General features: G+C 58.9%; 7 protein-coding genes across 7 annotated transcripts; all 7 read right to left on the reverse strand.

The window, feature by feature from the left end:
* Positions 1–709: 709 nt before the first annotated feature.
* LSCM1_01833 (uncharacterized protein) lies at positions 710–1912 on the reverse strand (the record flags this gene model as incomplete). The annotated part of the gene is made up of 1 exon (XM_067319432.1): positions 710–1912. One exon carries the CDS (start codon positions 1910–1912, stop codon positions 710–712), a length of 1203 nt encoding a protein of 400 aa, XP_067175981.1.
* A 1988-nt stretch (positions 1913–3900) lies between these two features.
* On the reverse strand, positions 3901–5799 carry LSCM1_01834 (uncharacterized protein; the record flags this gene model as incomplete). Its single annotated transcript, XM_067319433.1, has 1 exon — positions 3901–5799. The coding sequence occupies one exon, from the start codon at positions 5797–5799 to the stop codon at positions 3901–3903; it is 1899 nt and encodes a 632-aa protein (XP_067175982.1).
* A 2407-nt stretch (positions 5800–8206) lies between these two features.
* LSCM1_01835 (uncharacterized protein) lies at positions 8207–8359 on the reverse strand (the record flags this gene model as incomplete). Its single annotated transcript, XM_067319434.1, has 1 exon — positions 8207–8359. One exon carries the CDS (start codon positions 8357–8359, stop codon positions 8207–8209), a length of 153 nt encoding a protein of 50 aa, XP_067175983.1.
* A 2811-nt stretch (positions 8360–11170) lies between these two features.
* On the reverse strand, positions 11171–11647 carry LSCM1_01836 (uncharacterized protein; the record flags this gene model as incomplete). Its single annotated transcript, XM_067319435.1, has 1 exon — positions 11171–11647. One exon carries the CDS (start codon positions 11645–11647, stop codon positions 11171–11173), a length of 477 nt encoding a protein of 158 aa, XP_067175984.1.
* A 3496-nt stretch (positions 11648–15143) lies between these two features.
* On the reverse strand, positions 15144–17354 carry LSCM1_01837 (uncharacterized protein; the record flags this gene model as incomplete). The annotated part of the gene is made up of 1 exon (XM_067319436.1): positions 15144–17354. The coding sequence occupies one exon, from the start codon at positions 17352–17354 to the stop codon at positions 15144–15146; it is 2211 nt and encodes a 736-aa protein (XP_067175985.1).
* A 2712-nt stretch (positions 17355–20066) lies between these two features.
* LSCM1_01838 (uncharacterized protein) lies at positions 20067–24149 on the reverse strand (the record flags this gene model as incomplete). The annotated part of the gene is made up of 1 exon (XM_067319437.1): positions 20067–24149. The coding sequence occupies one exon, from the start codon at positions 24147–24149 to the stop codon at positions 20067–20069; it is 4083 nt and encodes a 1360-aa protein (XP_067175986.1).
* Positions 24150–24799: 650 nt separating this feature from the next.
* On the reverse strand, positions 24800–26407 carry LSCM1_01839 (uncharacterized protein; the record flags this gene model as incomplete). Its single annotated transcript, XM_067319438.1, has 1 exon — positions 24800–26407. The coding sequence occupies one exon, from the start codon at positions 26405–26407 to the stop codon at positions 24800–24802; it is 1608 nt and encodes a 535-aa protein (XP_067175987.1).
* Positions 26408–27399: the final 992 nt, after the last annotated feature.

The following is a 27399-nucleotide window of genomic DNA, read 5'->3' on the forward strand; positions in this document are numbered from 1 at the left end:
CGCAGAGTCCCGTATCTGCAGGCGTCCCAGGACGAGCGCGAGGGTACACTGACGCCGCGCCAGGGGCGATAGACGGATACAAGAGGCTTCCTCACACAGGTACTGTGCTGCATCAGCAGCTGATAATTGTAGCAGGAAAGAGTCTCGATAGCGTGCGCGGTAACATCAACGAATACTCCAGTTCCACCACTTCCCTCGAAACGAATGGTTCTGGCGTGGCCGAGCTGTGGGGACGAGTGTGTGGCAGTGCAAAAGAAATCACGCGCGGAGGTGGTCAAAGCCAAAAAAAAGAGAGCTGGGAAGAAAGGCAGGCGCGGCAGATGACGGTGAGACCATTAGTCGCTGCCTCTGGTTGCTATGAAAGAGCGCTGCGAGGAAACGGCAAGCACGGCAGCGATAAGAAAAAAAAGGAAACGGATATCATAATGGGCGAAGGGCGCGTGCGTGTGCAGTGATATGCCCGCAGATGTCACCGCCGACGTCTCCAACGTCGCAGCACGCGTGGGGAGAGGAGCACGCACATAGGCGCAGAAAAGGGTGCTCCCCAATTCGCGCCCACTGCTGGCCGATTCGTTTCACTTTTTTCTGTTCCATTCATCGACTCTAAGGGCACTCACGCACGCCTAACCGTCGATGAAAGTCTGCAGGTGCGTTGCCACCACGAACTCTTCATCAGTGAAAATTTTTCACCACCACGGCCCCCCTCTTTTTACTCGCAGTAGAAGGAACGCCGAGCAACCGCCATGAGCTCGTGATTGGGGCCCATGGGAAGCGTCAAGCTGCCGTGTGGCGGGGGGAGGGAGATGCGCCACTCCTCCCCTTCACAGCGGCACAGCCTCACGTCTACTTCCCCACGCAGCGTCAGCGTCTCTAGCAGCGGACGCTCCGCTGCAGAGGAATAGGAACTCACAAAGCTACCAGCATCGCTTTCGCCGTCTCCGTTGCCACTGTGACGCTGGTTCAAAGCGAGAGCGTCCGAGTCGGCAACCGCAGTGATCGCCATGTCATCAAGGACGCTGGAGATCCCCTTGCCCGGTGTCGGCCCTGCGGTGATGCTGTGGCGTGGGGAGACGGAAGTGTTTGGCTCCCGCCGCGACCGCAGCTGCAACCCTTCTCGCGGGCTGCGGCGGCGCAAGGCGATCGCGATGCACGCCAAACCGGCGTTCGCCGCCGCCGTCACCGACCACGCCGTGTACTCTAGTGGCCTGTTCGGGCTTACCGAGAAGCCCCTGCTCGCGCCCGCGCTGGCTGCAGTGGCGGCGCCTTTTCCCGCTAAACGTGCGCCGACGACGGGCATCGGCGGTCCGCACAAGTCGTCGCCATCTAAGATGTCATCGTACACCGCGTCCATCGAGCGAGGAAGCGCCGGGCCGTCGCGAAGAATAGGAAAGTCGGACAGAAAACCGCCACCAGTCAGCACAAAGCCGTCCATAACATCCACCGGCGCAGCCAGCGTTACCGCCTCCTTGAGCTGTGGCAGTTGGCCCTCTCCGCCAGCAGCCCGCAACGTAGCACCCGACTTGTCGGCAAGGTGCTCCTCGATAAGCAGCCCATATGCCAGTGAGCGTCGCTGCAGAGCGTAGAGCTCGTCGTTGTCGATACCATCGAGGGCACTGGAGAGGGACACGCGGAGCTCGTAAAGGTTGCCCGGGTCCACCAGCGTCACGACACGCACAATGAGACACGGTGGTGGCTGATGCGGCCACGACTCATGCACAGGCACCTGCCGCACCACCCATGCGTGCTGTTCAGGGTCGAAGAAGGATGCGAGGAGGCCCGTCTTACCCTCGCCAAGGGGTCGTACCGAAGCGGTCAGCGGCTTGCAGGAAGAGGGAATGGGCAGTATAATCTCAGCTGCCTGACTCTGCTGCGCCACAATATGGTAGTGATCGCTAGTGGACAGTGCCGACATCGCGGCCCTTCGTGCTGTGCGCTGTGTAAAGGGGAGGGGCGACGGGGTGCCTGCCTGCGCGCGCGTCTGCTCGCGTGCCGAAAAATTCACCCTTGTAACAGCAAAAGCACTTAAGGAGACCAATAGGTGGTGGCGCTTCCGCGTCGCCAGCTTCACACTGCCGCCCAGGGCGCGCAACTTGTGGTTGCTCTTCGTGTTGAGGAAGAATCCAATGGCTTCGTTTGCTCATGCACACAGACGCACACAAGCCGTTGCGAGCGGGTGCAGGCGGGACCGCGGCGAGGTAGTAAAGAAGTCGGAGCCGTAGTCCCTCTCTTCGACTCCGCACGTGAACAAAGGCGCGCCTGTGAGAGGGGCATACCCGCAGGGAGGACGGATACGGCAGAAAAGATGCGAAACCGCAGAAGATGAGGGAGTACAGCAGCTGAGAAGGCGAGCGGAGGACCACCGACGCCCCGCATACGGCAAACAACCGAGAGAGATCCCTGGCTGAGTCAGCATCGAGGCGACCGCGGCAGCACACATCGCTGTACATACAGTCTAGGGCCTCTCACATCACCAGCTACTGTACGGGACACCTCGGCAGAGGCGCGCGCGCGGGTGGCCAAGGTGTCTGCAGGCAAGGACGAGAGGAGGATGAGAGGGTACCAATCTCTACACGAGGGCCGTGCATGAAATGCGCTTCCTCGTCTCCTCGCCCCGCGTACGCCGTTTTTGCTCTTCTCGTCTGCGTTACACCTTTGGAGCAACGCCCACGCCCGATCCAACTAGCGCGGCGGGGGGAGAAGCGAGAGGCCGAACTGCGGCAGACGCTCACCGGGAAGGCGACCTAAAGAATAATACACATTCCCACTGCGCGCGCATACATATATATATATTCGAAAGAGAAATAACTCAACAGGAAGAGGGCGCCGACGAACAGATGAAGATGCCCAAACTCGTTTCATCTGGACGTCGGCACGTATAGCTCGGTCTAGGACAGACGACACAAGGGCCTTTGTCGCCGCACCAGAAAATCCACCCATCATGCGTCGTCCGTCTTCCACTTCTCTGCGTGGGCGTGCAACACTCTTCTACGCCCACAATTTTCTCCTGTCTCTAACCGTTCAGTTCACTGGGCACACAGCGCCGAAGTCCGACCGCCACCAGGCACCCGCAACCCCCTCCCCGCAGCCACCCGCCTCGTAGGCCGCCTCGCAGCCACCCCCATGACGCCGGTCGCGCCACATGTCGCGCTCCTCTTTCGGCGTGGCACAGGCCCCACACCATCAGTGGCGGCCGAGGGGAGGGTGGGATACGCTCGCGTCATACTGAAACTCTGCCCATCATGTGGATGGCACAAGCATCTTCAGGGCTGCAGGCCGCTCCAGCGCAGCGCCCTCCAGCGGTCGAGCGCCAGCAGCCGTCGCAAAAAAAACGGTCTGGCCCACCCACCCTCTCCCCACATTGCAGGCGCCTGGGCCTGCCACCACAAGATGTCGCTCGGCATTGGCAGCGAGAGAGTCTGCTTGACCTTCCCTCAGAGAGAGAGCGTGTGGCACTACACGGCGTGAGGCACCAGGCGCTGAGGACCGCCTCCGCAGGGTGGAGCGCAAGCCCAGGCCCGCCAGTAAGCTCTCGGCGGGTAAGATAGGAGGCTGCTACATATGTTTTTCACTTTGGTCCCAGCCCATCAGCACCCATGCGCCCTGGCTCGCCCACCGGTTTCCCGCATTCAGGAAGCAGCAGATCAGCCGCTCTCGCGCCCGACTCATGAGTGAGTCGCGCTAAAATACCGGAGCTAGAAAAGCACAGCGCGACAGCTGACCAGATGACGCAGCAAGTGAGGGGAAAGAAGTCGGCGAGGCTGTATACCGGCGGTGGTGCAACGGCGCGCACGAGAATGCGGCCCCATAGGCCCTTGGGACGGATCTGCGTAACACTGCAGCGTGTGCTGTCCACTCAGAAACTCTGAGAGACATGTAGTTGTGGGCATCTTACTGGGCAACTCACACGGGCTCATGCGTAGTACCATGAGGTGCGCCTCTTCTCAGCTCGTTGCCGAAGGGTACCGCCGGATCCCTGAAAGGAGTAAACACCGGCGGTGGCATAGCCGGCAGCCGAGGCGATGAGGCTGCAGGAAAGCTAGTGGCATCCACTGCTCTGCCGCCTGCGTCGCGAGTTGCAGAATGGTGGAAGCGATTATCGGAAACCATAGCGCCCGCACCATACAAACTTAATGCAGCATTTGGAAAGTTGGTCAGGGGCGACGATGCTGCCGCCGCAGTTGTCGCATTGTTCGCCACACGAGATGCAATGCAGAGTTCCTCCCCCGAAGAGCCGTTGCCCGCTGGCAATGGAGCGATCGAGAAGCGTTGCCACCCTGCAGACGGATCATATCCGGCACTAATGTGCGCCGGGGGTGTGGGAAACGCCTGTGAGCCCGGCGCAGCACCCGTTGGGACCATGTAAGATGCCGATCCTGCAAACCTGTGTGCACTGGACGGCAGATCAGCTTCCACATAGCCGGGCGGCGTGCCGCTTTTCACGTAAGCCAGCTGATCGGCTTGCCGCCTTGCTGACGAGATGGCGCCACCACTGGGGGCAGACACGTCACCATGTGAATGCTGATGAGCATGGCTGTGGTGGTCCTTCTCGTCGCACCCTCTGCCATGACTGTGCCGGTGGTCGTTAAAGCCACCATTTTCACGCTGGTGGCGGTGGTCGCCTTGGCAGTTTCCATGCGAGCCGTGGCTGTGCCCATGCGCGCTCATCAGTGAAACGCCCCACGACAGATGGTCGCCGTCCCGAAAGTCATTGGAACCAAGGGCAGGGAAGCACTCCACGTACACATACGTCGCGAGCTCAGTCAGCTGCTTGCGAGCAGCGCGTGACACGGCGCACGCATCCGAGCCAGATGCGAGTCGTAAGCGAATGAGCAGCATGCTCTCCGAGACGTTGACGTCCCACCACACTGTCGACTCCACCAGTAGCACGCCTTCTAGTGCGGTAATGCTGCGCAGGCATCGCCCCAAGCTGCGCAAGCGCCGCGGTTCAGTCACACACTTGTTCATGAGCAATTCGGCCATATCACGCCCATTATGACATCCGACATAGGCGTAGTAGGCGGCCAGGAACAGCGCCCCGATCATGTCAGGGGCAGCGCTCTTTGTCAAGACCATTAGTACGCTCGAGAGGACGCACGTGATAGGGCACAACAGGTAAAGAAAAATAGCGGTAGAATTACTGTGCACAGCGCGGTATGCATCACCAGGGGTGCCGTGCGGCACCGCTGGCCTCCCCAGGGACTGGGAAGGCAACGGCCCGCTCGGCGGCTCACGTAACTCATCCAGCAAGCTCCCTTCCCTCGCTGTGCGCCCGTCCCTGCGCCCAGCATCAGAGAGCAAATAAATAATATCCTCGCTCTGAGCACCTGCCATGCCGCGATGCCCGGTCACGCGATCGGCAAGACGAACGTGCCGCCGGAAAACAATCTGTGAGAGGAGCTGAGCAAGACCGATGGCAAACAGAGGCGAAGGGTTCGAGTGGTGCACGTGTATGCCACTGTGCAGACACTCAGCCACAGCCGTCGCACAGCCGAAGACAAGAAAGATGGTGCTGCCGAGACGCACAACGACGCTTAGACGATACATGCCGAAGCTGAAAGGGTAATTCTGCTGCGTACCACCGCGGGTGCTAAGTGACTGGGTCACGACGGCAGCAGTGAGTGAAGCTGCTATGTTGAGCAGGACGAGTGCCTGAACGGAGGCGATGAGAAAAGAAGTGCCCATGATAAAGAGGATGCTGATGGCCCATAGGACGGCAAATGTGATAGCAGCCTGCCTCCATCTGCGGTGCTCCTTACTTCGTGAGGGCGCGAAGAGCAGTGCTCGGGCCTCTTGCAGCATCGCGCATGCATGTAAGAGAAAGGGGCGGTGAAATGTGCAGTGAGAGCAAGCGAAGAGCTTTGGAGAGAAAAAGACAGACAGGCAGAGGCTCACCGCAGAAAAAGAGGCTGAGCGACGGAAAAGAAAGAGAGAGCGTATACGAGGACAGTATGACGGAGAGAGAGCAGTGCGAAGGAGGAGGGGGGGTAAAACAGAGCTGAAGAGCCAGCGAAACAACAACGGACACAGCGAGCGTCAAAAGGGCGGAGCTTGCCGTCCACCAGAGCGAAGCGAGAAAGAGGGAGAGAGAGCAGCTTTCGAAGAAGACAGTGCGTGCATGCGTGTGTGTATGTGTATGTGTTTGTGTACACCTCGAGCCGAGATGAAAGCAACGTAGACCAACGCTTTGCTGGGCACGTCCACGTGTTGGGCGATGGCTTCACTGGGTAAAGCTAAGATGTGCGCCAATATGAATGGGGTAGACAGCGATGCGATGAGAGAAAGACGAGAAGGGCGGAAGAACAAAATAGAGCATGGTGTTCTATGTAGATTCGCTTGGTGACGCAGCAAAGCTGTTCCCACGCCATCATGCATTGAGTCACCTCATGCATCATTTCACGCGCGACTATGAGCAGCCTATCCGCTGATCTCCCTCCCCCAAAACACATGCACACAGAAAAAAAGATTGTTTGCTAATGATCTCGGCGCTCACACAGATCAGAGAATTTTCTCCTTGACAAACAGCTGCAGTCGCGAATCGAACGTTTTCGTTTCCATAGTTCCATTGGCTGAGCATCCCCGATACCTTTGCATGCACATCGGCTGGATTCAGGGGACACACAACCGTAGAGGTGCGCTGCCTCAATGTCAATGCTGGCATTGAAGGGCGTTGGCGAGTTCATGTCGAGCCGCCCACGCGGAACGGCACCCAATGCCCCCCCGACGTCGTTGTGCAGCGTCTCTCTCGGTGCACGCGCAACAGGGTAAACGGTGAGCGACAAAGGCCATCTGCACCGAGCCTATGGTGCCACACGCTGCATTCATTGCCAGCGCCCCGGCATCCACATACAGAGCCGCCGGTGCACCCTCCGTCAGCCAGCGTTGCTGGCAGGTGCCGTGCCATGGCGATCTTTTCCTGACACCTCAACGCCACCATTGTCTTCCTCGCAGTGAGATATTGCCGACGTCACAGCCGTGCGGCGTTGCCCCTCGCGCAACCCCCTCGCGTATTGTTCTCAACAACGCCGCGGCGGTATCCCCGAGGTTCCGTAACGCATTGTACCGCTCCTCTTTATGTGGCGCAGCTGTCGATGCGCCTCCCATGCCCCCCCGCAGCGCATCGAAAGCCATCAAATCGGCTCACCATCGCACTGTGCTGTGCGAACATCGTTACTAAAACGAAGAAAACGCGCAAACATGTGTGCCAGACTGAAGACTTCTTTTCCGTTGCGTGGCGCATCTCCAATGCGGTCGCTGCAAAGCTGAAAAGAGCGCTCTGCGGCCAGGCTAAAGTGATAGTCTGTCCACCGAAGGGGGCACCCGCGCCCCTATTTGCTACTCGCAAAGACGCGGTAATATCCCCCCCAGAGGATATTATGCGGGGTGGGGGTGCTGCTGATCAGCCTCGCTAACACGCAGTGGCGCATTCCGTACCGTGTCCAGCACCTCAGCGTGCCTACCGCCCCCTCTCCAGCCGGAGGCTGCGATCGCGGTGTCGCCCACAGATGATATGACACGTTGGCCAAAGCGTTGCCGCCAGCCGCTACCCATACGATCGACCAAGGGGCCGTCACACGCCGTCTGGCCCCTACTCTAACGGCGCGCAGTCAGCTGCCTTTCCCACCCCCTCGGAACAAGCACTTTCTTTGCATACCCACAGGCGGCGGTGCCGCGCCATGATGCGCATCCCAATTCGAGGTGGAAGCGACAGGGACACGAACTCGAGCTCGGACAACTTTCTGCATGAGTCGGATGGGGCAGGCCGTGAACAGCACTCAATGGGAAGCAAGAAAATGAACGGGTATTTTAGTACTGCATCTTCGTCTACCTTTCATCGCCCCCACCGCAGCCATGCCCCCACCATGCGCACCCCGCATCGGGAACGTGCTGTGCGTGGGGTGTTTCTCCGGGTGTGGGGCCAGCTGTGTCCACCCCCGTGTCTCTGGCGGGGCCTGCTTTTGGCACCGCCTACACTTCTGACGGCGCCTGAAATCCACAGACGGCCAGCGATCTCCTTTTGCATAAACGGAATGAGCGCGGCGAAAATGTTGTATGTGTATGTTTGGGGTGGCGGTGGGTGGGGCCATCGCGCTGCGTCTCCGTCGTCGTGATCTCTTGGGGTGGCTCTGTCGGCTTTTGGGGCTGTGGCCGCCGCTCCGCTGGCGGGGGCGCCAGGCGGCGATTCGCCCCCCCATGTAAAGCATGGGCTTCAGCAGCTTCGCTTTACCGGCCGTGGGGCCCTTTGGCGCCACGGCGCTCGCCTCCCGCCTCCCTTCCTGCCGAGGGGCTCGGCGGCGGCATTGCGCACGCCCACCTTTCTCATCGAAACAGCGGTCCCATAACCCCGGTACAGATGCAGCATTGCGAAGGCTGCCTGCGCTGCTGTGCGCGTCAGTTCATTCACTGGCACGCCGTCCTCTGCAATGTGCCTTTCCGCATGCTCTCTCTCTGTGTAAGAAACCTGCATCGCACTTCTGCCCGGTACTCGCAACCATGTCGCTTCCCTCGAGCATGCACCCTCCCCTTCAAAGTTGGCGACGCACCCACAGCGAAGAGGCACAGAAGCGACCAGTTCCCACCCACCAGGCATGGCGATGAGCCATGGCGTTCGAATGCGCACCCTTTCACCGCCACGCCCTGACACACACCCACATGCATACAGTGGCGATTCCTGAGAAGCGCCTGATGGCCTCGGCTGCGTCGGGTGGGAACTCCTTCCCGCTTCGTCATTGGTAAGGGGACACCCCGCTTCCCTTCGCTTCGCGGCCCGCAGCAACACCGCGGCCGTCAGCGGATGCCAACGCTCACAAGAGGACGCCTCATTTTCACATTTCGCGGCGGTCGCTGACACGCACGCCTCACCTGCTCGACACCGCCCCTACCGCCACAGCATTGGGCACGATACCCTTTTGCCCATCGATAACACCCGCCGGATCGGCCAGAACGGCGGCAGGCTGCCCATCGACACGCCCTCGCAGGCATCCGCGTCGCCGATGCGTCAGCGACAAGTCCACCCCCCCCCCAGCCGCTTCCTCCGGGCATTCTCTGGGCCCACTCCTTTCACCCCTCACAGCGGCGCTCGCAGACATTCATCCGCATCCGCCGATTCGCATTCTCCACTCTCCCCTCCCGCCGCTCTCCGCCCACACCCCCTCACAGCAGCGGCAGCCCTCCAGTCACCGCAATGACGGCGTTTGGGATACCGTAAAAAAAAGCCCCCCCTCCTGTGAGCTTCTTCGTGCCATGCGCGCGACCGAGGCATTGGGCAGCGCTGGCGGTGCACCGCATGCCAGCAGGAGGTGCTCAGGTGCGTATGCCCGCAAGCGCAAGTCGAACGCAATAGTCCAAGTCGTGCCTTGACAACAGCCGCCGCCGGCAAGTCGCACCTTCACCTCGCCGCAGCGTTTGCGTCGCGTCGAGGGGCGCGGCTGCGCGGATGGCACACGTAAACCTTCGTCAGCCAGCCCCTGCCGTCTCTCGCAGACGCTTCGCCACACGTGCTCCTGGAGAAGGGCCAACACCCGAGTATGCTGCCGTACGGTGTGGCCGCGGCGCCAGGACAAAGCCCCGCCACCTGTTTGCCCGAGGCAATCAGTCCCCCGCCGCGTCGGCTCTTGGTGCAACGGAGACGCACCGAGTCTCTGCGAGTGACGACCACCGAAGGAAGCATCCAGGTTCAGCAACCTGTTGGGCATCGGGCGGTTGCCGACCGGCATGCCGACAATGGCGTTCAGTGGGCAGGGAGCGACGCAGACGCCGCCAGCGTCAGGTCCGATGGCGCGCACGCGGAAATCTCTTCTTCTGTATCCGCCGGGAGGGGGTGAGGGAGAGGGCCCCTTCGCCGCGACTGTGTTTTCCCGGGAGAGGCGCCCCCGACTTGGTCCCAGACGTGGCCCGGCGCCTCACTCTGCCTGGTGCTGTTGGCAAGACGCTCTCAGTCCTCAGCTTCTGTCGGTGCCACTTAACGTGGGTGGAGGAAAGCGTGGCACGTCAACATGGACGAGTACCAACGCGTGCCTTTGGATTCAGTCGCGCGTAGCACCCGTCCCTGTTAGGTCTCCCTCCCTTTGCAGGTGGCCCTGCGGGTTTTGTCTGGATTCCATCGGTCGCTTCGCCATGTAGCCGCGCTACCGCATGCTTTTGCGAGGAGCCTGTCATCGAGGAATGCTGTGCACGTCCTGAAGGTGAGGGGCGGGGGTGGATGCGGTCTCCGTCTGAATGCAGAGGACAGAGCCACGACAGTGCTACGCGCCAAAGGCGGCTTCGGGCGCTCGACCTGCTGAGCACAGCGGAGGAAATCACCGATGATCACGAAGAGAAGAAAGTGAGAAGAGAGTGGGAGGTGACAACATGCTATGTAATGTCTTTCCACGAAAGACGTTCACAGCCTGGGTCAACTCGCGTTTTACTTCACATGGTAACTCTGTGGTCCATTTGCAAGCTAATTCAGTTTCTTCAGCGGCTTATGCGGAGCGCAGTAAGGCTCTAGCGGCGGGGTTCAGCGGAAAAGAGAGCGGCAAAGCTGGGGAGCGAGTCGCATGCGGGTATACCATGATGACACCCCAGCACCTGCGCCAAACGAGCGAGCTCAGGTAACGCAATGAGCAACGTCAAGTTGTGCGTGAGTCAAGCATGCAGCCGGCCGCGGAAGGACAGACTCGACGGCGGACAGGCAGTGGTGCCGAGCTACCTGATGAACCAGACACGCCGGTGAAGTCACGCACGATCAGCACATGATCACTTGACTAAAAAGCGTGAAAATGGCGCCCACCCTGTGTGCTCAAAGTGCTTTGATTATGCTGATTGGAGGGCGCATCTTCTCTTCCCCTCCCCTAGGCAGCCTAGGCTGTACTGGACGAGTTGAGCCTCAGACTTGAGCGCACAGATCGCCATACACACAAAGGTCAGCACACCGCGAGCAGCTCCATCTCCCTAGTTATGCGAGAACGATAGGCCAGGATGATCTAGGGCGATGCATCGAGATCGAGCCTGCGTACTCAGACGCGTGTAAACGGTGAGTCACATGCGCATGGGTAGTAATCTATTGAAGAACAGATCCATGATACAGGTAGGCCCCCCAAAACACACACAGAGACACATACACATGGTAGCCTTCTCGAGCCATTCTTTTGATTCTATGACGCACGCGCCATTCCCCTTTGCAAGGCTGCCGTCAGGTCCGCCCGCGCTTCGGTAAAGTCGTCATGAGGGGCATAAGGTGGGCCATCCCCGCCGCCTCCATAGCCCCGCGGATGTCCTGCACGTTCAGCGTGGTACGTGCGGATCCGGCGGCCTTGCGGTTGGCGTCACCAAGACAGGCAAGGTAGACGAGTGCGATTGTGGCGCACTTATGCAGCGCTATGCGGGCATCACGAGAAGCCGATATTCCTTCTGGAAGTGCCTCATCGACGATTCGGTTCACCTGGCCAGCCGCCAGGCTGCGCGCTTTTAGCGAGGCGCCAGCACCGCTGGATTTACTGTTCAGTAAGCGAGCCTCTCCACAGTGACTAGTGTGCGTGACATCTGTCGTAGCCGCCACACCTGAAGCGTCCGTCCACGTAGCGTCGTCGCCTGCGCAGGTCCCAGGAAAGGTCGCCTCGCCACTCCCGTCGGGGAGGCTCACGCTTGTCTGAAGCGCCCCCCCACTCATCCTTTCGACTGTGACTCCGAGCTGCAACTGTGGCCAGGAGAGAAGCTGCTCTACCCAGGGCCAATGGAACCGAAAGCGAATGGCACTGCGTCTCCTTCGCGGACGCCGTGAGGAACGTTTCCGGGAGGGATGCAGCGCAGACCGAGCGTAAAAGACAAACAGAGAGAGTACGAAGGAGGTAACGAAGAATCACTCATTGGAGAAGACGTAACGCATACGCGGTGAGAAGAGGAGAAAAAAGAACACATTGTATACGAGGCAACTTCCTCTGGCTTGCGCACTGAAGTCTTGGACAGGAGTGCGGCGCGCGAAACCGTAAGGCGTCAGGACGATCATGTGCGGGCGCGCGCTACATCACACGGAGGGGAGACTGCTGGCAGTAGTCGTGGCCTGGGCATCGGGGAAAGGAGGGGCGGGGGACGGAGGCAGACGAGGCAACACGCAGAGAAGGGGACTGTCACAGCAGCGCCTTTCCCTCTCTCCGTGCTCCATATCGATCCCTCCCGCCTCTTCAGCTCTTTCACTGCCTATCGTGCAGCAGTGCGGCAGATGAACGCCTTCTCCGGCGCCCCCGCTTCCTCCTTTCCCCTTTCTTTCTTTCTCTCTACCAGTAGCACCGACCTGATCGTTGCAGGTGTGTCCATGACGACGTTGCCGTGCTCTCTGCTTTGCTTCCCCTCACCCTTCTTTAAGACGGGCTCTGCCGTTTGCGGGGCGATCAACCGAAACCGCACACACACACACACACGCACACGCGCACGCAACTGGGCGTTTGTACGCACATGACACCCGGGAAAGGGAATGGAAAGAAAAGCGCACAGGAGAATCGAATGCACTCTCGGGTGTGCCCGTGACGAGAACAAAAAGATATGCGAACATGAAGCAATAGAAGAGGGGGGGCGGAGCGATCAGAAGCGTTGTTTACGCAATCTCCTGTTCGCTCGTTCGTGCCTGTATCTGTCTCCGTGTGCTGTTTTGGGGGGGGCGGAGGATTTTCGTGCCCGAAAGGCTTTGGCGCACTCTCCCCACCCCCACTCTGCCCTACACCCTCTCAACGCGAGCACAGCACCAGCGGTGGCATACCCGCACACAGACACATCCACAAAAGTAGACACCCGCACGGGTGAACAGCAGAACAGCGAAACTGGCAAAGGCAAGGAAGAGAGAGAGAGGGGGCCCCACGCGCACACAAAGGTAAAAAAAACAATGGAAGAAAATTTCCTGAAGCGAAAGGGGGCAAAATGCGTGCGGCACTGCGATAGCGCAAAGGAGTAGTCGAGGATAGAGCGGTCACGTAACACAAATGCTCTCTTCTTATGCATTCAGTGGGGGGCGAAAAAGCGATCGAGGCCGACGCAGCCCGGAGGCCATTGAAAACAAACCCACGTAAGAAACGCATAAACAGTTCACAAGCAGCATAGTCTGAGCCTGTAATGCCGCCGCTTGCCCCTCTTGGCAACGCCGTCAAAGTAAAAAGAGAGGTATCATTAGAAATTGAGAGAGAGAAAGAAAGAGAGAGAGGCAGTGAGTGCCCAGCAGCGCAGCGCGAGCGGGGAAAGGGATAAGGTGAGGCTGGGAAGAAAAAGGCGGCACTATACGGGAAGAAAACGCCTCTGCCTTTGCGTGCTTATGCTTGTCCGCGTACCTGCGTCTGTTTGTTGGAGTCTGAAAAAGGGAGGGCGTCGTGTCGCTCAGACCGGCAACAAGACCTCCCAGGCCCGTGTGGAGCAACGTCTTACCAACTAGTCGAGGGAGGGCAACATGAGACGGAGCTCCATGTCGGCCATCTCGAGCCGGAAACGAAACACGAGAAGCGAAAATCAAACGCCAAAAGCAGCGGCATACGCAAATAATAAAAATAAAAAGGGAAGAAGAAGCCGAATGCGCGAAAAACACCGGCGCACCTGAACTATCCCACCGTGCGCGGACACAGACCTGCCACACACCTACGGGTAAAGCATTTCTTCCTCTTTTTCATGGTGATGCACACCCGAGGAGGATGGTACCCGTGTCACCGCCATCGAAAGGAGCAGAAGGAAAGGGTCGCATCAGACGAAGAGAAGGGTCGAAAAAAGGCACAGCGACGACTGAGATGATCGCAGCACCACTGAAGACGAAAAACAGCGATGCGAAAAAAGGAAAAGAAAAGTCAGTCATCAGCGATATAACTGCTGTGCACGCAGCCATTCAAAGAACGCAGACGGAGACGGAGGGGAAGGGGGTCGGCAGATAAAAACAAAAAGAGCAGGACAGAGAGAGACAAGTGAACCAGAAATAGAGCCGGGAGAGGAACAACACTGAAAGAAACGAACGTTACACGTGCAGCAAAGAGCGGGCGGGGGACTGAAGTATTGGAGCACAAAAGACGAGGATGACTCTTGACGTAAAGGAGGGGGAGAGGGAAGCTGCAAGCGAAAGCGAGAGAGAGAGCAGAAGAAATGCTCCGAAGGAATAACACAACGAAGAGAAACAGCAGCACCATCGGCTCTGTCCGTCCGAGAGTGGCTCCCAAATGCACCCTCCTGAAGTAGCAAGTGAAGCGGACGCGCTGAAAAAAAAGAGCGACGATACCCTTTTCAGCTCTTTTCCTCTTCTTCCCAAGACGTCTTTTCGCCGTCCATCTGCGCCCTTTGCTCCGTCTTCTCTTCCTCTTCGTCACCACCGCCTTATTTTTTTCGTGGGCGAAGGGGGGAAGGAGTACGCGCGCGCTGAGGGAGGCACAGAGTGTGGAAAGGACAAGTTGGGTGCTTGATGAGCGCGGTCCGGAAGAAAAAGGCGAAGGACAATGAAAGCCGTGCCGATCACTCCCTTTTACGCAGAGACACACAGGACATGAAAGGGGACAGGAAAAGATAGAAGCGCACAAAGAAGGGGTACGAGCCACTGTTTGTTTACTCCGCATTTCGGCTGCCTGCACTACTTCCCGACACTGGGCACACAGCGCCGAAGTCCGACCGCCACCAGGCACCCGCAACCCCCTCCCCGCAGCCACCCGCCTCGTAGGCCGCCTCGCAGCCACCCCCATGACGCCGGTCGCGCCACATGTCGCGCTCCTCTTTCGGCGTGGCACAGGCCCCACACCATCAGTGGCGGCCGAGGGGAGGGTGGGATACGCTCGCGTCATACTGAAACTCTGCCCATCATGTGGATGGCACAAGCATCTTCAGGGCTGCAGGCCGCTCCAGCGCAGCGCCCTCCAGCGGTCGAGCGCCAGCAGCCGTCGCAAAAAAAAAACGGTCTGGCCCACCCACCCTCTCCCCACATTGCAGGCGCCTGGGCCTGCCACCACAAGATGTCGCTCGGCATTGGCAGCGAGAGAGTCTGCTTGACCTTCCCTCAGAGAGAGAGCGTGTGGCACTACACGGCGTGAGGCACCAGGCGCTCAAGTCGACCTTCGTCATCTGGAATAAAAAAAAATGATGAAGCGATGGCAAAGGCCTTCGACACTCTTTCTCCTTCTCGCCCGCCGATGCATCTCCGCATCACGGAGCTTTGCTCAGACGATGTCAAAGTCGCGGAAGGAGTTGACGGTGGAGCCTCCCAGAAAGTTACCTTTGCAGACAGAAGCCAGACGCGCCTCGCCCAGTCGACAGCCCTGCTCTATGTGGCACCACAGCATTCGTTGAGCAAGAAAGAAGTACTTCACATCGACAGCGCAGTACTGCACGAGCAGGCTCTTGAGGGGTCGCTCCTCCCACCAGTCGAAGCTGCCACCGCAGCACGGATTGAAGAGACGGCGGCCGGCATTCTTTACTGCCGTGTCCTCCTCGGCAAAGAGGCCCAGGGTCAGAAAAACACTCTTCATCCCAGGCAGACGCCGAGCCGTTGGGAAGAGCGCAAAGCACGAGGCGATCTGCAAGTCGCAAACGCACTGTAAGCGCACGCCGTAGAGAAAGAAGAGTGCGTCGCAGTCGGCGCGGCAGTCAAACATCAACTTCATGATATGGCGCGACTCGAGCACACTCTTCAAGGCTGATCCAGCGCGCAGCGCCTCTGCGCCCAGCAGGACCAAGTCAATAATATACACATTCGTGTAAGTGGCGAGCGTGATTATGCAGATGGACCCCTTCCTACCCAACGAGCGCCCCTCGAGGTCGAGGGCGATGGTCAGCTTCCGACTCCAGTGTGCCTCCTCGGCGTTATCATCGCCGCAGGAAGACACTCCCTCCCGCTGCTGCTCCTCGCGACGCATGCCTAGCGCCCCGGATTCAAATAGAAGCCCGCGGCAAATGTGATGAAGATGGTCCAAACGCTCAATGCACTGTACCTCTTGCGGCACTCCTTCACAGTAGTGCATGCCGCTGTTGTCACTGTACTTTGGCGCACCGTCACCGCCCGGCGGTCTCCAGTCTCCATACTCGTACTCGCCGCCACGCGTGCCCAAGAATTCGACGTAGGGCGGCGGCAAGACGATTTGCTGAGTTGGTGGCACGAGCCGTGCTGAGTAATGAGGCAGCACTGATGGGTACAATCCAAGCGGCGGAGACGATCGAGAACCACTGTCCGGAGCGAACGAAAGGGGTCTATTCTCAGCGCAGTACGGTATGCCGATTAACGAATTGCTGTACTCTACCCCCTTAGAAGACGCCGCCGATGCTAGGTTGGCGCTCATCTCGCCACCCAAAAGGCCGCTGGCTACGCACTTGCTGTATTTGTGGGTCTCGTCACCACGGCCCGCGACCGTCCATTCCTTCGAGGTCGCTGCTCCGGCGGGATAGAAACGCGCATTGGTGAGGTCTTCAGCACAGCACTTCGAGCCACCGGTGCCCTTCCAATCGATCTTGAAGGGACTGCCCTTGGTGTTCGAAGTGACTTCAGAGCACTGGGGAGAAGAGGTGCTAGGCAGGTGTTGACCACCTAGAGGCAACGCAAGGGTATCGCTTACTACTTGCTGTACGGCATGCGCGCTGCTAGTCGTGTTAGAGCCCTCATAAGAGCACAATGACGACTCAGACTTCGAGGGACGGCGCTCCCGTGCCATGTAGTCGCCTGAAAGCGACTGCGTCTGTGGCGGAATGGAAGAGAGCGAGCTAATGGCGGCATGGCCACTCATCACCAATTTTGGGGGGCTGCTTGGGCCAACGCATGGCTGCGCTTCTTCTCGCGAGAAAGGCAGTCTCGAAGCGCTGCCGCTGAGAGAGGCAACGGGAACGCTGGACGCAGTGTCGGTGGCGGCGGAGAGCGCCAATGCAGCTTCAGGACGGGCGGATGAAGAGAGAAGCGATGGAGGAGAGCCTGACGCTGGCGCAAGCACGCGCGCTGGCCCACCGGGCACCCCTGCTGCTGCTGGCATTGCCTCCGAAAAATCTATGGGAGATGGCGGCGCCGGCGTCGGCTTTGCTGACCCGGTGCTGCGTGAAGAAAAGGGTGCTGGCACCGGCGCAGTTGGGCCGCTGACAGCAGCGGACGAAACCAAGATGTCTTCGAGAGCACCGCATGGCACCTCCGCCGCAGGTATTCGAAGATCGAAAGAGACACATTCATGGTTATTGCAGCTGCTGCTGCCGCTGCGGTGCTTGACGATGGGGCTCTCCGCCCAAGCTCCCAGCGCTGCCCTTGCCGTGGATGTCGCCGCCTGAGCGTCCGCGTCGGCGCTGTTACTGCTGCTGCATACGCTCTCTGACACGTAGGTGACGTCGTCCACGTCCTTCTCGCCCACATCTCTTAAAGAGGAGGTGAACCTCCCCGTCTCGACAGCAGATGGCATCCTGTTCACCTCGGTTTGAGAAGTGACACTGAGGCGGCGCCGAAAAAAGTTGGTTAGCGAATGGGAGGGCCTGAGGTGTTTGTTGCGCCCTTCGTTGCGTCCTGAGACTGTTGTAGAGTTCTGCTTTCCTGGCGTGTGAACTGAGGGTGAGGGGATCGAGCCAGCACACAGGGAGCGTGCCGGCGGGGTAAGTGAAGCACTAAATTCCCTCAACTGTGTGGCAGGGCCTACTCCTTTGCCACCGACTTCGCATTGAGCGGACGAAGCGGCACGGTCAAGTAGGCGCGTGCACACATACACACAGACACACAGACACGCACTTCCCCTCCTGCGCAGCACAACAGCCTCTATGAAAGAGAGAGTAAGGGGGTGTGTGCTCCAGGCCCAAGAGAGACGGTGAAAGAAAAAAAAGCGGGGCGGCAACGCTGCCCGGAGTGGGAGGGGGTGGGAGGTGACTCCAAAGCAAAAGAGAGAACGAGGGGAGGAAAGAGTACTCAAAGACGAGGGGAAAGAGGGGGGAAGGGCGTGGCGGCGAAGGCAAAGGCAGAACGCAAGCAGTGGTGCGATGCTCACAAATAAGTGGGAAAATTCCTCGCTGGGTTCAATGGACCCCCTTGAGATAACCGCAGCAGCGAAAGTACGTTAGTGTACCTCTTTTCGCCCTCCTCGCCTCCCTTTTTCTGCTCGTCGTAGGCAGTAGGCCAATGGAAGAATGTCCGTCCAGTCACACCGCAAGGAGGACAGAAGGGCGAAAATCGAGGAAAATTCTTATGCTTGAGGGAAGAAGGTGGTATGCAGCGACAATGGGGGTAGAGGAGCACGGGGAAGGAGGGAGGGGGGTAATATTTGGCCATCCAACAAGCAAGCACGCGCGCTAGCTTCGAGAAGGGGAAAACAAAAGAGGAGGAGGCGGGCGGCAGCGGAAGATAAAAAATAGGCGAAAGGAGCTCACACACGTTTACACACACAGGCGCAGGGACGCCGACAGTACGTCGTGTATCACTGCCGCTCAAAGTCGGCAAAGGTACTACGGGCAGGGTGGTGCGACACGCGGAGGCGAGACAGCGAGCAGGCAAGATGGCAAGGGAGAGGAAACAGAGGGGGCGAGTGGAAGAACAGGGAAGAGAAACAGCGATGCGAAAGAGACGGGAAGAGAGAGGAAAATGGGAAGAAGGGCCTCACAACAACACTGAAAACACGAAGACAGCAATACTAAAAAAAAAAAGGCAGTCAGACGAAGAAAGCAAAAGAAAAAAAAGAAGAAAGGGAGTCGCTGAGGAGGGGAGGGAGGGGGGGCACAACAGTGCAGAGGCGTGCTGCGAAAGGCGTCCTCCTGATCGAAAGAAGGAGCTGGCACACGCAGACGATATATATATATATATATATATATGATGTTAAAGAAGAAGGTTTCGAGAAATCGTACCAGCCTTCCGTGGGCGTATGCTATTTCTTCTATCTTCTGCCTTTGCGTGTGCGTCTCGGTAAGCGCTAAGGATGAAGAAAGGTCGCATGGACGGTGTCAGGCCCTTCTGCACTCTGTCGAGAGGCAAACAGAGGCGCAGACCGCTCTCGATGGGAATAGATACGAGCTATAAAAGAGTGGCAGAGTGCGCGGAATGGAGAGGAGAGTGGAAAGTAAGAGGTGCGTTGAATCAGCAAGGAAAAGGGGGGGCAGAGAAGTGAAGGTTGGATGAGAAATAATATATATATATAAGAAAGCGGCCAATATCAGAGTGCGCTGTCGAACGCAGAGGGGGGAGGGGGTTGGGGCGGATGGGGCAACGGTAGAGAGTGATTGGAGTGTATGAGCTGTTCAGGAAGAGAGCACTGATGATATGCGCGGTTCTGTTTTTTGCCTTTGGCTTTCCTGTTCGTCTCGCTGCGTCGCTTTTGCCACTCTCACGGCCACAGATGAGCGCACACATACACACACCACTCGGGGCAGTTCGAGAGCCGACGCGAAGGGAGAGAAGATGACAGGGACTGAAAAATAAAAAGAACAGCGAAGGAAGAGAAACCAGAACAGCACCAGACACTGCTGATGGTGGGGTAAAGCAAAAGTGAATAAAGAGAGAGAGAATAAGTAGGGTGAAACGTGTGGAAGAAAGAAGCGGTGCAGGCATGCGGGTCAAGAGCAAGCGACGAAGGGTATCCTTCCCCCTCTTCTAATGGCACACACACACACGGTGAAAGAGGGCGCAGAGGGGGGCCGTCCTAGTCCGTACGCCTTTTGAAAGGCTGAGTTGCTGCACGCAGACGCGCATCAAAGCAGCGTCGACAAAGGGCGGAGGTGTGGTACACGAAAAAAACAACACAGAGGTGCAGCAGCAGTGCAACACATGTGTGGAGGGGGGGGCGTATAAACGCCTCCCTCTGTCTCGTTCTCTCTCTTTCCCTGTTGGCGCCGCTCCCCATTCCCTCTATGAAGAAGCAGAGGTGAGGTCATTACACCATCCTGCCGCACATATCAGAGGAGAGGCTGCCTGTTTTTTCTTCTTTTAACTTCCAAGCACGACTCCAGACAACGTTCGTGCTGTTTCGAATAGTCGCCCCCTTCAGGTGGTACGAGCGTCTGAGATATGCGCGTACGGAGAGCAGTGTAACTGATATATATGTATATATGTATAACAGAAACGAGACACCTCCATTTTCCCAGGCCATCATCACATTGAACGGTGAGGGCCGTTTTCTGACGAAGCATCAGGACCTCCGCTATCCTACTTGTGCGGGCACGGCCATCTCGTACGCTTCCTCAGATTTTGGGCAGGATTGCAGCGTAACAGTGAATTTGGTTTTGCCATGCACCTCAGCGGCTACATCACGGCCTGTGCGGACGGCGTTCCCATCGACCTGCAACACACGCCAGCCTACTACATTGGTATAATCGCCAACATGATGCGGCATGCCTAGCTGACCTTGCCCTTGCGGCAGCTGCTCCGCCAGCGCACGTGCAAAAGGGGACTCGACCAGATCATCTTCGCCTTCGTCGCTGCCATCAGCCACTGCGGCTGGTCTAGCCACAGTCAGTTGCACGCGCAATACCCGCGCGCTGCCGTCGAGAACCACACCGAGTGGAACACGCTGAGAGTCTCGCTGCACCACCAGCTCACGACGCCGCGGCTCCACAATGCACTCGTCGACCGTTGCATCCGCTGGGGAAGCTTCAGCGGCGGGCAGAGCCGAGCGTGTGCGTCGCAGCTCGCGGTACTGCTGCTGGGACTTGACCACGTTGATAAAAAGACCCTTCCGGTGCGTCTCAATCATGGTTCTCTCCATCCTTTCTAGCGTGCGCACAACACCCTCGGCCCACCGCACGGCACCCTCCGTCTGCGCCGCCAGCCGCGGGAACTCCTCATGTAGCTGCATCGCCCACTCGTGTGCCCATCCGTAGTTGTTGCGACGATGCATCTCTAGCTGCGGGGAGCGCGTGGCGTTGTCCAGCAGCCAGCTGCGGAAAGACGGCGCCGTCGATATCTTCTCGGACACAGAGGGGTCACGGCGCGCTGTGCTCGGGTCCATAGCATGAGGCGGGGCCGACTCGAGCAGAATGCTTCGGTACTCCCGCAGAATGCCGCTCAAGACGTGCAGTCGCTTCACGAGGTATCCGTGCACACGAGCGAAGGTACAAGTGAAGTCGCCCAAATGCACTTTAGGATATTCGCGTGCCTCATCACTCGGCATCACTTCACCGTCGCTTTCCTTCTCTGTGTCGCCGCGATGGGCGCGAGTACCTGCGGACTCGATGCAGCGAAACAGCTGCGGATACTGGTCGAACAAAAAGATCAGCTCCTGCACCTGACATAAAGGCATCCACAGCAGCGTTGGCTGTTTGCGGTGCGCCTGAACCACCGAGAGCGTCGACATGACGTGGCGGTGGCGTAACGTCGGGTCCCGGAGAAGTGTTATCTTGTCCTGCAGCACTCCTGTGAAGTGATGAAGGCGGCCTGCCGCGCGCAGGTGCCGCAGCTGACGTGCTGTGTCGTGCTGCAACTGAAAGAGCATTTCCTTAGTGTACTCCATCGCTGTGGCGCCACCAAGAAGAGGACTGATCGGGGGGCGCGGCATTCTGCTGACGACGCCGTCGGACGCTAGCGCCACATCAAGTGCTGTCCGCTGGGTCTGCATGCCACCGGAAGAAAAAGGCGCTACATGACGTCCCGTTTCGCCCGGCCAGTGGTAGAGGTAGTAGGTGAAAAAGAAAGCGCCATCCAAGGCAGCAGCCGACGCGGTGCCGCAGACCGGCCACTCTTCTCCGCGAAGCGCCTGCTCTGGTGGGCCATTGTGCGCAATGGCCGAGGCGTTCAGCGCCTGACCGTCCCCGACACGGACGCCGAAAGGGTCCGACAGCTCGCGCAGCCATACCAGCACACCAAGGCATGCAGCATACACGCGGCGGCACTCCTCCTCGGCAGCGCAGTCGGTATACATCGCGTCCGTGTAGCACGCAAAAAGATACTGCATGCGAGGCACAGCAAAGAAGGTGCGAGAAACGGAGTTCACAAGCGCCCCAGCCAGTGCGGAGGCGTTGTCGGCGGCGCGGCCGTTGATGCCAATGGCGAAGGGCAAAGAGCCTCGCTGCGACAGCAAGGATCGTCGTGGAGGAGCGACAGAGTGGCTGTTCGCTCTCGGCACCGGCCCCTCTTTGAGTCGGCAGCACACATCTGTGATAGCGCAGTAGAGCAGCTCCGTGGCAGCGATGCGCACCCCGCCGCACAATCGGTAGACTTTTGCCCACCCTGCGTCAGCGCCTGCCGCCTCGCTTGGCATTGAGTTTCTTTCGGTACCGCCTGCTCCACCTCGGCATCGAAGACGCTGCATTCGGCGTGAGGTAATCCACTTCGCGATTGGGGTGGCTGGGGTGGGCGGCGCTCGTGGCTCGATGCCGAGATGTAGCGCTGCTAGGACGGTCGCCTCCAGTTGTAGGTCCAGGCCAACACGAATAAGGCGCCCGTGAAACGGGACAAAGCACGAGAGATCCGGCGTGACGGCGACGTCGGGGAGAGCGGCCCGACACTCCGCCAAGAGGGAGTTGTAGCTGCACAGAAGAGTGGCAATGTACTGAGGCCCCTGGCTCCAGTGAGGCGTCAAGAGTGAAGTGGACGCAGCAGCAGCGGCAGCCTCCTTCCACCACGCTGCCAAACTGACATTCAGCGCCGTATGCACGGTGCGATGTTGCAGCTGGCCTATCTCTGCGGAAGAGATGGCCGGTTTTGGCTTGATCTCCGACCAGAGCAGCTCCACATGCTTTGCTAGTTGCACCTTTTCTTCTCCCGTTAAACACGGTGGCGCGGCCGCATCACTGTGCAGCCGCGCTCCCAACTCTTCCTTCCTCCCCGTCGACTCCGCCTTCGCCGCTGAAGTTGCGTCGTCACCGCGATGACTGCCCCTTGCACTCTCCACCACAACAGCACGCCGCAGAACTGAGACAACGTAGGCAAGCAGCATGCTCTGCAGCGCTGGCACACACACCGCAAGCGACGGCGCGCTGCTCAGCAGCCGCATCTGCATCCCGAGCTTCTTCGCCTGACCAGCGACAAGAGGCACGGAGGCGGTACCGTAGAACCGCTCCAGCTGCCTCTCGGAAGCCTTCCATGTCATCGTCCGCGCTGGCAAAAACGGTCGAGCGCATGCAGCACTCACCTGGAGACTCAAGAACCTTAGCTGATCTGTCACCCTCTCCACAGTGAACCCCTCGACACGTGCAGCCGCCTCCCCATCTGGAGGCGATGGCTTGGCCGCGCTGTAGGCACACACATCTGCAGCCCTCATGAGCGAAAACACTGCGAGCAAAACCAAATCCATTCGAGCAAAGGTCGCGTGTGACTCAGAAAGCGAGGAGTCCGCGAAGAGAGCGACCTCTTCAGTGAAAGTGTGTAGGAGCTTGGTAAGAAGATGCCAGTACGCATTTATCGTAGCGCAGCGCCACAACGCCACTGCCTGCGATGTGTTCTGTGCATCCTCCTTCTGCTCGGACACCTTGGGCCCAGACTGTCCACGCTGACGCGCGGCGGTCTCTTGTATCGATGGCATTTCGATGCCGCGAAACGAGGCGGCACTTGCCTCGAGCGCTGACGCTAGAATAGACAATGAGTGAACTGCGACCGCAGCGTCAGCGGCTGCCAGCGCCTCCACTGTCGGCGACAGAGTCGGAGCGGCTGCGGGGTCTGTAAAATATCGGTGAAGCCGGGAAGCATCGAGAAGTGATGTCAGCGTGTCTTCGGCTTCACGCGCAGTAATCTCCGGCCGTTGCGGACCTGCGCAAGGGGAGGTGGCAGAGTTATGGAGACGCACAAGGTTATACAGAAGATCCGTGACGCGCGGTGAGGCGCGCGTGAGCACCGCAGAGGCTAGCGTACGCAGAACGGAAGCTTTGCGCTCCCTGCCGCGCTTCTCATCAGCAGTGCGGGTCCGAGACGTCGAGACAGGATGACGTTTTCGGGGGCTACGGCAAGAGGTCCGACGGTTATCGTGCTCGCTGTGATGAGAAGTCGCGAGTGGACTACTGCGTCGCTGCCGCAACTGAAGGTACTGCTCCACTGAAGCGGTCTTACAGGGCCTCCCTGTGGCGGCTTCTACACCAGCGAAAACTTTGGCCAGGCGCTGCACCTTGGCAGCGTCATACCGCAGCGTCCGTTCGACCCACTGAATCGACGATGATGCTGATGGAGGAGCGGTCTCCCTATCACCAGCGTTTGCGTTCCGTGCGCCCTTTTGCGACGCTGCGTCGACATGGATTTTTGCCTCAGCGGCTGTCTCAGGACTCTGGCCACATTGGGAGGCCTCCGCGCTTGGCATTGAAACCCCCACGCTTTTTTTACCTACAGCCGCGGCTCTAGCGCCCCGTGCAGTGATTTGCAGAGCTGCTCGTAGTGTACCACCCATGGCGGTGCAGCAACACGCACATCGCCGCATCTCTCTCTCTCCCGTTCGCTAGCAGGCCGCGACGACTGACGTTGGGCAGCGGCACTTGTGAGCCGCAGCGCAAAATTTGCTCAAAAGCGTGAAAGCGAAGAACAGCGAAGACAGAAGTGGTGCAAAGAAGTTCCCTTCAACACAAAAAGGTGCATCGCTGAAGACGTGAGCGTGTGCGCCGACAAGCAGAGGCACGTGCGTGTGTTCTTGGGGCGCACAGGGTAACAGCACCGCCACCCCTGTCGGTGCTACCCATTCATGTGCTCATGCTCAAGAAGGGGCAGAAAGCCTGCCGGCCGTGGAAATGATCGTCATGCTACCTAGTTTGGAACTGTAGGGTATAGAGAGGGGGTGGGGGGCGGGCGGTAACAACGAGGCCAATGAAAAAGAGAGGAGGAGAGAAGACGGGCGCACTACTGCGATGCCAGCGGCCTGGTGGCAGCGAAACATTAAGGAGGGAGCGCTCTCCTTTCCCCATTCTTCGTTGGTGTCTCCGTGCGTGCCCCTTTCGGCAGAACGTGGGCAATGCAGTCTCAATACATAACACGCCGTGGCCGCAGCCCTTCAAGTGCTTGCCGCAGCAGCAGCGTTAGAGAGGATTCGGAGCGCACATCCACGTCGTGACGCTTTACTCCAGCCAGCGGAACAGCCAGCGAGCTCGAGCCGCCGTCAATGTTGCCGGCCTCTATACCAGCAAGAAGCGCACCACCGCCTCGCCTAGCCTCGTGCTCGTGCCAAATTTCCTCCTGAGCAGCGTTCTCGCGTCCAAGCCAGCGAGAGACGCAGACATGTCTATGTCGCTCACGCCACAACCCATGAGCGGCCACGGGTGCCGGCGCTACTGTTGGGGATGATGGAGACGGACACTGCGGCGCCAGCTGATCTTTCAAGCGATCTAAAAGGTATGGTGAAGGCACCGTGTACAAGTTCTGCAGTCGTGTTTGGATAGGAACAGGGCCGATCAACTGGGTGCTCGATGCATAGTAGTCCACCCACGTGACTGTTCGCGCGTCGGTGACAGCCACTTCTGAGTCGAGCACTGGGAAGTCAACGCCGGCAACGGGAGAGACGCTCGTGTTCCCGGCATTCAAGCCTGCAAAATCAGAGACTAAACGCGAGTCGTGGGCTCTACTGCTACTCTTCACATGTTCCGTTAAGTTGCGCTGCAACAGATCGTACCCCGTTACCGCCGTCTCCCGCGAATACTCACTTGGGGTGAGGCAACCACCGCCGCTACCACTCTCTATGTGCTGGCGGTTTGCCTCCTCCTCTTCATCGAGTACTATGGATACGCGCGCCGCACCCGCTGCTGTGTTGCCCAGCAGCAGCCGTGAGATGAGAAAGGATACGGGGGCAGCCTCGGCCGAGAACGGCCCGCTGGCACTTCCGGAAGAGCTTCGCCCCTGTCGTGCGTCAGCATCTCCGGTGACAGCAGGTAACAAAAACTCAGCGCTGCTGACGGCGCCGTGCAGCGGCGGCACCACCAGTTCAGCGACAGCGTCGAAAAACAATACGGGGTTTCCAGTAGCACTGCTGACGGGAAACGCGTCGGTGGTGGTCGCTGTAGTGACCGCAGCTGCAGTGGCGGCTTCGACCACACCTGCCTGTGCATCCTCGGGCTCCCGAATCAGACCTGGGTGCGTTGAGTTCAAAAGATGTGGAGACGAGCAACCCTCCCTACCAAATTCCACGAGAAGCGGCGCACTGATACACGCGGATTCAAGATCTGACTCCCTAATCATGCAGCCATCCATTCGTGTCATCGACCACGCCACAAAAACGCGAGTGACTTCCGGCGACGCCGCGGTGCCAGAGTCGACACCAGTCCGGGGGATCAAAGGCACCCACATTGCCCCGACCGCGCGATGCGGACCACCAACACAGAGAGGCTCCGCCGAACTCGCCTCAACTCGATCGGTACCACCTGCGCGATCAACCTCCACGAGCGCAATGGAAACAAATTCGACGCCAGGAGCGTTGCGCACTTCGAACGTCGATGGTACCGTTGCACAGTCCATCATCGCATCACGCTGGGTGCAGTGAAGGATGAGCTTGCGTTGAAGCCCGTCGTCCGAAGAGTCGAGCACCGGGGCCGGAATGACGCTCACCACCTCCAGGTCATACTGGTAGTCGTGCATCATGGCTGGCACGTCGAAGAAGAGGGCAGAATCCAGCAAAGGTTGCCAGCAGGGAAGCGATGGAGTCCTCCGCGGTTTAGCGGCCGTGCGTTTTGCATGAATGTGTGCGCACGGCACTCTCCAGAAGGCTCCGAGTCTATAATGTGCGCACGAACCTGTGTGCCAGATCACGCACAGCGGGCAACCATTCGCAATCCGAAAAACTGTGCAATGAGCGGTGATGACGGTAGCACGCAGCGCTGCAAAGGTGCCTGTGGAGGGATGACGGGTACTTGAGTAGTGCGTGAGTGAGGTGTAGAGCCTTTTGGGGGGGCCCACGCCAAGGTACGCTGTGTTGAAGGGAGGGAGGGCAAGGGGCAGGATCAGAGGGGGCAGCCTCCCGCGCATGGGAGAGGTTCGACATGCGCTGCAGAAAGCGCACAGAGCAAAGAGCACGCGCAAGAGGCTTCGTAGCGTTTACCCCCCCAAAAGGGGTAAAAACGTCGCGCACAGTGCAGAGCAAAGCCACAGCACAGCGTTCGAAGCGGCGTGTGTCAGCAGGGTGCGACTTGCCTCTGCTCATACGCCGCTGAGAGTGCTGATCAAGAAGGCCCTTCCATTCAGAGGGCCGGCGCCTTTCTCATACACTATCCACTGCGGATCAGCACGGCTTGACAAGCGCGCGATGCCTCGCACACACACACACACCCGCACATACACACCATTCCCTTTTCCGCCATGACCCCCTCTCTTCCCCATTCGGCTGTCTCTTCAACTGAGTCGCAGAGTTTCGGTGAGGAGGGGAGAGAGAAAGAGAGCGCGCGAGCCAAAAAGAGGAATGGCGGTGGAGGAGGGGAGAGGGGTGGAGGCGACTCGATGCGTCAAAATGAAGCAAACGAGCCCGAGACACACACACTCATATATATATGTGTATGACTTGTAAGCGAGAACGTCACACATGTGCCACGAAGAGGGATGAAGTGGGAGGGAGGGAGGGCTTCTGTTGCTATGGCGGT

The sequence above is a fragment of the Leishmania martiniquensis genome, chromosome 32 (assembly GCF_017916325.1).
Source record: "Leishmania martiniquensis isolate LSCM1 chromosome 32, whole genome shotgun sequence".
NCBI lineage: Eukaryota > Euglenozoa > Kinetoplastea > Trypanosomatida > Trypanosomatidae > Leishmania > Leishmania martiniquensis.